The sequence below is a fragment of the Bemisia tabaci genome, chromosome 3 (assembly GCF_918797505.1).
Source record: "Bemisia tabaci chromosome 3, PGI_BMITA_v3".
NCBI lineage: Eukaryota > Metazoa > Arthropoda > Insecta > Hemiptera > Aleyrodidae > Bemisia > Bemisia tabaci.
Window position 1 is genome coordinate 20,959,878 of NC_092795.1, and position 11,281 is coordinate 20,971,158.

Here is an 11,281-nt window from a genome sequence, read left to right on the forward strand (position 1 = left end):
AAATTCTTGACCAAATTAGCTCAACAGTTCTGCTGTAAAAAGCCAATGAAATTACTTTTCAGTTCGAACAACCAATATTTTGCTAGCTGTATTTGTTCGTTGGTTAGAAGGATGGTGATAACTTTAAAGACTCTTCAAGTTTTCAAATAAAATATCCAAAGTTTTCAGCTATTTACACCAATGCTGACAACAGAAAGGTTTTTTTTTTTCCAATTACTGGGTTCTTCGGTTTAAATATTCGAATTTCAAGATCTAGAAAAAATATTTCAAGCCTTCTGATGAGTTAAAATTTTTACCACCAGTTCTAACTAGTTCCAGTCACGAGAAATTCTCTCAGTAATAGTTTTTCAACGTTCTATCCATCAGTTTAAATTATGTCCATTAAATTATGCAACACTGAAATTCTGAATTCTTGACATCCCCTCCTTTCTTTCCTTATCATACACTCACCATGCAGATCTGAAATCCTCTGAAAAAATTATGGAACGCTTCGCTAGATTTCCTGCTCCCATTTACATCCAAGGTAACTGGAGAAAAACATGAGGAAAAAACAGGAAACAAGGCTAAAATACAACAATGAAACACCCAAAACGTTTCGACTCAAAGGTGAGTCATTTTCAAACGGAAAATAAATTTAAAAAAAAGTATTTTAGATTTTTAAGTAATTATTTAAAGTGAAAAGATATTGATACTTAAATCGATATTTTTTTAATTTATTTTCCGACTGAGAATGACTCAATTCTGAGTCTAAATGCTGCGGGTGTTTTATTGTTGTTCTTTAGCCTTGTTTCCTGGTTTTTCTCCTTGTTTTTCTTTCATTACCATTGTCTCCAGCTGCTTCGTAAAAATTTGTATCCATTTACATCGGAAGATGACATTTTATGCCAATATTTTTACTAGAGAATTTTTGACATGTCAGCGTTTCACACAAATTTTTGCAGACATCTCACATTGTCAGCCTCCCATCTTTCTCATGGAGCATGAAGTAAGATATGAACCGCATCTTTGATAATGATGCCTCTCTCAAGCCTTTAATGTATGACCTTTTTCAAAGGTTTACGTAAGATAAATAAATTGCAAGTCCATATATAGTATTAATGCCATATCAGGACAGCGCAAAAAAAAAAAAAAAAAAAAAAAAAAAAAAATGGAATGTAAGAAAATTTTCTCACATGGACCACATTTGATACATTAAACGGGCGCTCTATCCATGCGATACATGGATGTCCATTGGTTTAAAACATTGAAATAACCTCAATAATTGCCTGTACAATGAGCAGTAAAATGCAAGTGTTTTCTGAGAAAAGGCTTCATCTGACTAACTGCAACTATTGATTAAGATATCGAGACCAAAAACGCAATATTTTGAAATATTCTGGTATTGTATTGCTCGTTGTAAGGGTGAGTATTGAGGTTATCTCAATATTTTGAACCTATCGATGCATCAAACCACTTTTAGATACAGCCCATTGTTTGGAGGATTCTTTACCTCTGTAAACAGGACCTTGGTTCTACAACGTAAGGTAATTGCGATCAAATAATGAATTATATGCGCAAAGTTTATTTAATAATTAATCCGTTTACAAAGCAACATCAAAGTTGTTTTATTTATTTTTTTCTCTTTACAAAATACTTTTATTTTTGTTCAACATTCAAAAAAGATTATAGACTTCAAAAAACTAATTAGCGATGTCCAAAGGTGAACAAGTTCAGAAAGCCTGAAAGTATCTTTACATGATTTTTTTTTATCTTTCCGTTTTGTACACTTTTATTTTTTCCCAAGTGAAACATACACTGTATCTTCGTACATAATCCAACAATCTTCATTTATTGCTTGACAGCACATTACATTATTGGGGTTTGACAACTAATTGTCAAAACCACTTACGCTCCCCAAAAGAGATCTTTAAATTGAAAAAAAAATCTATCATGTTTAAAAATTAGTACTACCAAAAATAAAAATTAACAGCACTTTAACCAATATGAACTATTAAAACTAATGCAGGACATAACAATTTGATAGTTACAGTATAAAAACTTAAATCGATACGCTCCAAAAAGGCTGCTTATTTACAATTTTTTCACTTTTTAGTCTTTCACTTACTTTTATTACAAGCAATAAGGATTAAAAAATTAAATGTTACAAAATAATATTTTCCTACGACTAAACAAAAATAGGCATGAAAATAATTCTACAAAAATGCCATTAGAAAAAGGGGCAATGGATAAGTAATGCCTCAAAACTACATTTCAAGACAGCACACTTTCATAGATGGAGTAGAACCTGCAAAAGTCTGTCGAGACAATGAACGTCTTGGTAAGGAACTTTCTGTGTAAATGCAAAGAGTAAATGCCGTATTGTGATGATAGAAGAGATCTCTTATTTCTGTCAAACTCAGTTGATAAATGTGCAGACCATATTTCATCAGGAACAGTGATGGAGTGCTATCATTTTTTCATTGAGGATAATAATTTACCTAATTGAGATTGAGGTTGTGATTTCTAGTTGAAAACTGTAGTTTTACTTGCGGTGGGAATGGGTCAATCATAGAATCAAGTTTTATTGTTGTAGCTTTAGAGCTTTATTCTTCAAAAATTGGTCATTGTGCCGCGAAATTCTGGGCGTTATTCCGTGGGGCAAAATGGAAGACTGAGAGTGAGGCTAAAATACCAGATGACAAGGAACAATCGGGATTTTGGAACTTTTAGCATTCAAGCCACATGCATCACTGGCAAAGACAGGGTGGAGGAAACCTTGAAGCGAACTATCACAGTGAATGACTCCAATTAATGCATTTTTCAAAGGTCAATATTTTCATTAATGCGTATTAAAAATAGCAACTTCATGTGCGAATAGATTTTAAGGTTTAATGCCACTCTGTAGGATTCAACCATCAAACATGATTCTGTTAATATTCAGTGCAACAAACCCATTAGGGGCTGTTCATAAAATACTTGACGCTAAAAATCAAATTTCCCCTCCTCGGGATACAATTAAATGTGTAGCTTTGTCTCCATGGAACAGTTCATGGGATTTGTCCCAAGTTCGAATCGCAGGAATGAAACTCCTGGGCTTTTCCCCAGTTAAAACAAAACTACAGAATTTTGTTTTCGTCTTTCTGAGTCCCCCTTAGGACTCCACAAAGACTTTATTTGGTACTGTGATTCATATTGATCAACTCAATATTTTTCCCACTTCGCAGGTGAGAGTTTTCCGTCGGACAAGCCCCACGAAACTTCCCGTGGAAACAAGGCTTAAGTTACCCCCCATAAAAATTACTGAACATCCAGTTGAACCCACCGCCCTGAAATTAGCATTTTGTGATTCATTCAGGATGACAAATTGCCACCTCGCATTGATTTTTCATCTCAGCTTTGCATGAATCAGCTCTGAATGCTCACCTTTCCCCTATGTAACTTAGGCTCAGATCCCCCTCCTCCCTGAGCATTTTTTATCTCTTTGGGAGTTGATTAAAATACTTCAACGGCCTTTTGATAAAATTCGTTTTTTGACTGAGGTTCATACTGTCTGCAAACAAAAACACTGCTTTGATTCTAGAAAAACACTTCTTCCTGCACTATCAATTAATTGTTACCACATATTCTACTAAAATTATTAATATGATAATAAGCTCAGAATTAATCTCGACTGTTGCTGAGTTACAATGCAAAAGGGAGAAGCACATAACAAAAAAATTAGATCAAAAGCAATAGTAAAAAAAAGGTGTCGCTTGAAAATGTCTCTGGTTTTTCACCAGGTTCTATTCAATACATTTTTTTGTCAGTCCCCAGTGAATTGTTAAAATTAAGTTCCACTATAGATAGTTCTGTGTGCCTTAAAATCTGTAAATTAAATTCAATCAAAATTTCAGTTAAATGTTTAATTTAAGGTCGCTGATAAAATAAACTGGTTTCAATTGAGTGAGGCTGAAAGGAAATCTGTTGAATATGGAAACTTTGTACTAACTTTAAAAATCACAATATCCTGAGACAAAATTTTGAGGAATGTTGAGTAAAGCAAAATTTACAACAAATAAAATGAAAACAAGAATACATCTAGAGAGAAATTACTTTCAAGCAACGCACCATAGAAATAGGAGCAAAATTACAAAATACATCTATTAACATGTTGACCGCCAAAGAAATTTCAGTGCTTTCCTAACAACTAGTACCACTAACAGAGCAAAAATTAAACAAAATCTTCAACTTCCAAGTTTTGAGAAAAACAAAAAGAAAAAAACAAGTGGTTGGAAAGTTCCATGACGCAATCTACTAACTGCACTGCAATACTGCTTCAAAATCAGGAAGCTGGCGCGATCAGCCACAGAAGCAAACTCTGAAAACAAGTAACTCAAACTTTTCGCTACGATCTTATTAGTTCTGGAGGAAAACTGATCAAATTATTAGCTTAAAATTTTTGAAGAACAACTTTCACTTGAGAGAGAAAAAGCAAGGAAACGTAAAAAAATGACGATGTTCCCCATGTATTCAACCTATTAACTCAATTTGATGAGCTGAGCTTATTCGAGCTGCGCTGTCCTTGAACTGACTAAGTGGCAAGTCTGACTTATTCTGAGACTTGTAGCCACTGTTCCTGACAGTGCTTTACAAATGGGAATATTTATGAACAACCAGCGTGAATGATTCAACACAGCTTCTCCAGTACTCTCTTCCTCTGTTCGAATATTATGACTTTAATGCTTTTTATAGCCCAACTTGATCTATTTTTCCCCTTCCCTTTACTTTTTTTTTTTAAGTCGGCTGGATTCCCTATCCTAAGTACTTTCACAGTTAGATGGGAACAAAATATACACTTGAAACCATCGTTTTATGCTCTTTTCAATCAGAATAAGAAGTGAATGCCATAAATTTTAATTTTTCAATACATTGGGTGAGCTTTGGTTGTATCTTTGCAAGTTGAGATAAATGTATCCAGAGTTAAGCTGGCAAATAGAATCTTCATTGCGGTCCACTATAGTAGATATGCATCATAAGGAACATAACTGTCAGTCTTTAAATACGAGGGGAGGCAGTCAACCTGTTAAAAAAATGAGCAGCATCTCTTGAACAGGTGTCAGCAAAATGAAGTTCATTCGATACCATGGGCAAAAATCATAACTAATCCAGGTTCTGCCATCATATCATCGTTGACATGGGGATTATCACAGTGCAGTACAACAACAGCCTGCTTACCAGGAATCCGTTTACATACATAACTTTCATAATGTCTTCTGTTGTTTTGCCTGGTTTCCAATGAGGATAAACCTGGAGGCCAGTTGGTCTCGTGACAGTTTTCCATGAGCTCATCAACGATGTGTGGAGGACAGCCACTTTCCGATAAAGAACGCTTGATGACCACCTGAAATTTGAGTACATTGTTTTAGAAAAATTGATTGAAGAGTGACAGGTAATTTAGTTGATTTGTTTTTTATGAAAAAAAATACCGACTAAATTAAGATAGCAAGATTGCGATTTACTCTCACCTAGACTCGATGAGAGAGTTTGCTCTAATTCATGTGGCTCTGCAAATGAATATCACACTTTAATTCTAAATAGAACTTGGCAATATAAAACCCATATAGATAAAAATGCATGTGCTTAGCTTTTACAAAAAGACACTGGTTCATCCGAAATCTTGTAAAAAGGAAAAATAATCTTAAAATCAGCTGAGTTAGAGGATTTACAGATATTACTTACGGCTAGATTCATAAGCAACTCATAAAGTATAGACAATATAGAGGATAGACTGTCAGTAGGGCAGGGTAGAGTTGAACGTTTCTTGTAGTTTTACCTTGTTTTGTTGGTTTGTTAACTTCCCTCATTATCTTCCTCCTCAACCACAGCCAATTTCTCTTCCTCAAAATTCCTATCTTTTTTGGGAATTATACTATTGTTTTTTCACCAACATGTGATCTCAGAACCCAACTTATTGTTTAATATAGTTGCATTTTGCAAACCCCTGCGATGGCTCAGAGTTGAAGAGCTTCAGTGTATTTTAATTCAGTTCATAAAAAAATTATTTTACACACAGTATCTAGTAAAATTATTTGGTTCTTCTTTGAAATAGGGCGCAATGTGAGCATAATGAACTTCTAAATGGGCTCATTCTGCAATTTTTTTTTTGCAACCCATCTTATATCACTTCAAGAGTGATGGATTGTTGAATATAACATTTGCAATGTCTCATGGACACAACAATGGGATGCGAATCTGAAGAAACCTACCTGGAGTAATTCATCAGGAGTTGAGATCATACCACCCCACCTAGTAACTCGGGCTCTCGTCAATGATGTAGACCATCTGATAACCTCTTCTCGTTCCATTTCATCTGCCAATGCTTGCATTGTTGGATTTGCCATGCGCATGGCACGCATAAATTCCTGGGAAAAAAAATTTAATTCAAATTTAAAAATAGATGATACTGAAATAAACCACTTTAATGTAACGTACAAGGGAATAAAATATGGGATGATGATTGAGAGCAAAAAAAATTCCTTTGCTTGACTATCAATTTTTTACAATACAATCCACAAAATTGTGGAATCATTATATCTTTTCAGGAGGTAGCCAAAGCTATTACACACTTCTCTGCAAAAGGTGTTCAATAAGGACTGTAGGAAATTTAAAAAATATTGTGCTACCAAAAATTTATCACTTGTTTTACAAAATTCAGTCAATTTCAACTTTTTAACTCTCACTTTCATCATTTTAAGGTGCAATATATTTTTTCCAACGCTTTTGCTACTCCTTAAACGAGTGCTCAAAATCACCATTTGCCAGATGTTTGATGCTCACCTCCAGTTCTGCTACTACTACCGTTGAAGAATTAAAATGCCCATCTCTAAAGTAATTTTTGGTCCGAGAGTACAGAAATAATTAAGTCATTAGGAGCCCTATTTGGACTATTGGATGAATGAAGTACCATTCCAAATTTTTTGTTTCCATGACACTTGATGCATCCAACCAAGATTACAAACAATTTTAGATCAGAAGACCTCTTACCTTGAGCAAATCTAATTCCCGCTTCTGCTCACTAATCTGAAATCGGTGTTCACTCATTTCCTGCTGCATGTCAGATAATTTCTGCTGCTGCTTATGGATCAGTGATCTCAATTCTCTGACGCAGTTATGATCCTGGGAGGTAAAAGTCAATTCAATTTCAATTAGTTCTTTATTTTCTCACTACATTAAATACAAAAATAATTCGCGACTCGACTCAGCCATGAGCTGTTTTAGTGTGGCTCAGTTAAGGTGCGCAATATGAGAAGTTGCTTCGGGGTAAAAGAGATTCATAACATGAGAATATTACTCCATGACTCAATGACTGCGTATGAGTTACACTTCCTGCCTTTTATGGAATTATATTCCATAAAAAATTCCCTGCAGAATGGTTAAGCAATCACTCTTACTATGCGTGTATTCTTTTCCCTGTTGAATGATTTATTCTCTAGTAAAACATACCTCGAGGCCAGTTAAAAGTTTAAGTAGGAGGTATCAAACTACAATGGGCATTCAAAACATGAGGATGGTACTTAAAGACTGAAATTAATCTACCTTTACTTCATCCATTGGAGTGACTAAACCACATCCTTGTTCGCACAATACAGGCCGTTTTGGATTATGTTCACACTCAGATAAGTGGCTGGACAGCTGATCTAATTTCAGGATGGCAGTGCAACCATATGATGCATTATCACATGAAATATTCAATCTGAAAAGCAATTATCAATTTAAATTTGACTAGGCTTAAAATGTTAAAGTATAAGGTAATACAGGAGACGCTTTATGTGAAAAGAAGTCTGTTTGCAAATTAAAACAATACATTTACTTACTTCCCTCTTGTGTAACTCATGCTTTTCTCATCAGACAATGAAGCATGCAATTCCTCAAATTCACAACCAGCTCAGTTAAAATGAATATTTCAAATTGCTTTAGGGTCTAAAGTAAAAGGCTACCATGCTGAGACCCTCAAAATTTTAGGGCTGGAAACCCCTCCGTAGTGGGACCTTCTCCTTCAGTAAAGTTGCCATTCTTAAAGGGTTATCAACAAAAGAAAAACACTTTTACATCTTCTGCACTTCTTTGGAATGCATGACGCAACTAAGTCTCTGCTATTCAGAGAAAAGGTACAGTGCATGAGGGTCTTTCTGGTCTACCTGAGGGCGCAGGCAGAGATTGCAGCGCTGCAACTTCTGTCGGACTGAGGTCTTAGAATAACCTAACTCAAAGGCAAGAACTTCAGTAAGAGTTGCATATAATAAAATTAATTCAACATTTGTTTGTAACTCTATTACTGGGTAATTTGGCATGGTTCAGTTCAGCAAGAGGCAAGTGCACAGTTTGACTCTTCATGAAGAGATGAGTCAGGTTTTATAATTAAGAGACTCATTAAAGGCAGGAAAGTGAGGTTGGGTATTTTATTAGATAAAATTTAAATAGACGGTATTAGTACCACGTCACAGAAAAGCAATACATATTGAATTTTTTACATTGGTAGCATTGAAAGAGGTTATGCCGATGTTATTGTTTGGATCCAACGCGATATAATGGAGAATCCCTATGATGACGTCGCCACTAATAGCGTCTATACATAATAAAATAATCAAATTAATCATTATCTTAAATACTTGAAACAGTGGTATCACCCAGAAAGAGAGTAACGATGACTCATGAAAAAGATTATCATACCTGGAAAGTAAATTCTTTAAAATCCGAGGAACAGGTTTCAACTGTGGTGTGAATAGAGCTTGTCTATCAACAGGGCATGTTGGCTGCCTTGATAACCATTCATGAATACATTCTTTGCAAAACGCATGTTCACAAATGGGAGCCTAGAAATTGAGAGGACAATATATTAGCTAAGAAGTATACCCTTGAACTTGACATTGCTACATGAAGCAATGAGCTGAAATTTTCTGGCTGTCTATCAATAAAATCACCACTCATTAAACACAAACAATGGCAAATTCAAAGAGAATAGAGCTCTTGTGTGCGGGGGATTTGCGACTTAAATACTCTTCCTTGCATGAACTTTGGCGAGAAACGCGGTGTTGCCACCGATTTTCTCTGCAATCTACTTCCAAGCTAAAAAATGCTCTCTAAGTTCAGACCGTAACTAAGGGGATATCATACGCTACATTGAGAGTCCACCTCTATATTTAGTAAAACTCCCCATGCGCAGATAGGGAGCAAATACATTAGCGAGGTTGCCATGGTCCGACTTAGGAGTCTCAAATCACAGTTGCAACCCTGATAACATAATCTCTTCCTATCTGGGCATGGAGACTCTGACTAGTTATAGAGGTAAACATTCAGCGTAGCGAGGGATATCCCTTCATTATAGCCTCAACTTCGAGAGTTTCTTTTAAGTTTTGGAGTTGGTTTCAGAGAAAACTGGTGGTACCTTCATAATGTTTGCAAAATTTTACAAAGGAGTCAATACTTAGTTCCGAATTCCTGACACATGCTAGAGCACCATTCCACAGTAGAGTTGGGAGAGAGCATTCCACGCTCGGCAGAACTGGATGAGGTGTCTAGAATAACAAGCCCTTGACAAAGTAAGGAATCCAGGGGGCACCTCTGGAAAATGTTTAACAAAAGTATTATAGTCTACGACACTAAATGTGGCAGCAGAGGGGTGAACCAGGTGAACAGCTCAACCTGCTATCTGAGGGTGGATTGGCTTCGGCATGCTCGGAGCCTTTAAACGTGCCAAAATCCCTGCATTTTCACCTGTGAATAATAGGTTGAGCCACTTACAAAATTCTGCTCCTCAGCCACCACAATCTGTACTACAGACTGTAGGCTTAGGGTTAATACTGAGGCAGGAGATGTTGAAATCAGCGTAGCAAGTCAAGAGGCCCCAAAGAACTGTCAGCATTTCCGTTGTCCAGCTACAAGTTGCCTCCTGAAGATATGATAAGTTAGAGCTACAGAGCCAACATATACCGAGCAACTTAAGAGCATAATAACTTTAAGAATTGAGAGTTTAGTACATAGTAGGGGAGCAATGTCAAAAAATGACTTAAATTAGGTGATTGAAACATGGCCTACTTACAGGTATACATGGAAAAGGTACTTACTTGAACAGGATCTTCTAATACAGCTGAACAGATCGGACAAACTAATTCTTCGTCGACATCTTCGGAGAATCGTGTAAGTTCAAATCCCATTTTCTGCAAAAAACTTCGATGAAAGCCGCACAAAGCTAAAGCTAACTCTTACTTCCGACAAAGAGACGAACGCAAGTTGATGCTTGATAGCATCGAATTACCGAAGATAACCTATAAACAAATGGCACCAATGGCAATGGCTAAAAAAGAAAACAAGCTGCTTCCAGTGTTGTCAATATGAACTTTCCGAAAAAAGATAAAGGACTGCATATTTTTCCAGTACTTCAGGCAACCTTGGAGCCCGTCTTCCAACCTGTCCGATTTCCGCTTCTTTTATTTACGAAAAACATTTTAGAACATTTTAGAAAACAATTTTTTGCATTTGGCCCCCAAGAGAAGTAACTCAGAAATAAGGAATGATCCTGTCTCAGCTATAATTAGGAGAGATAGTCTGAATGGAAAATTTTCGGGGAAAAAAATGTAAAAATCGTACTTCCTATCAGCTTTTTACGGGTCTGATAGTTGCACATAGAAAAGCTTGTAAAGAGGTCGTGAATAATCCGAGTTCAAGATTTGGACGTACCTATAAAATTTGTTTTCAAAGAGGTACAAGAGGAGAGGTAATTTGTTCTTTTTAAAAATCTTTCTTGTAAAATGCTAAGTAGGTACAAAAGTAGGCATTTTGTTTTTCGTCTATTTTACAACATATTTTTTTTGCAAGTTTAACACAATATTTAGTTTTGTTAATACGTCTTTGTGCTACTAAGGTAACCGATCCCTGTATCAGGAGGGTGAGGAAAGTCTTAAGTTTTGATTGAGGCTTTGCAAGGGTTTAGAATCTCTTAGATATGCGGCTTCAACTGATTACAAATTCTCAAGGGGTCCACATTAAACCACGCTAAACCTCAGTAGTCTTCCCTTGCTGTGGAGTGGGAAGAGGGCTTCAAAGTTCAAGGAAGCATCCTCAATGATCAGATATTCCTCAAAGCGTATATAACTGAAACTGCAGAAACGTGTACCTATCAGACTTCCTGTACATCATACTTTATTTTTTAAATAGAAAAAATACTCAACTTCATTTTTTTAAAACTTGCATTTTCCTCCTGTATTAATGCATTCCTGCAGTTTCACTGTCTATACATTAAGTTCATAAGAGGGCCAAGAGTTAT

The 11,281-nt window shown here is 35.9% G+C and overlaps 1 protein-coding gene across 1 annotated transcript; it reads right to left on the bottom strand.

Annotated features, from left to right (window-relative positions):
• Nucleotides 1-1,538: 1,538 nt before the first annotated feature.
• elgi (E3 ubiquitin-protein ligase NRDP1 elgi) lies at nucleotides 1,539-10,279 on the bottom strand. The gene is made up of 6 exons (XM_019040658.2): nucleotides 10,083-10,279; nucleotides 8,689-8,831; nucleotides 7,555-7,711; nucleotides 7,003-7,134; nucleotides 6,225-6,380; nucleotides 1,539-5,359 (listed from the first exon to the last, which is right to left on the bottom strand). The coding sequence occupies exons 1-6, from the start codon at nucleotides 10,170-10,172 to the stop codon at nucleotides 5,090-5,092; spliced, it is 948 nt and encodes a 315-aa protein (XP_018896203.1). The 5' UTR covers nucleotides 10,173-10,279; the 3' UTR covers nucleotides 1,539-5,089.
• Nucleotides 10,280-11,281: the final 1,002 nt, after the last annotated feature.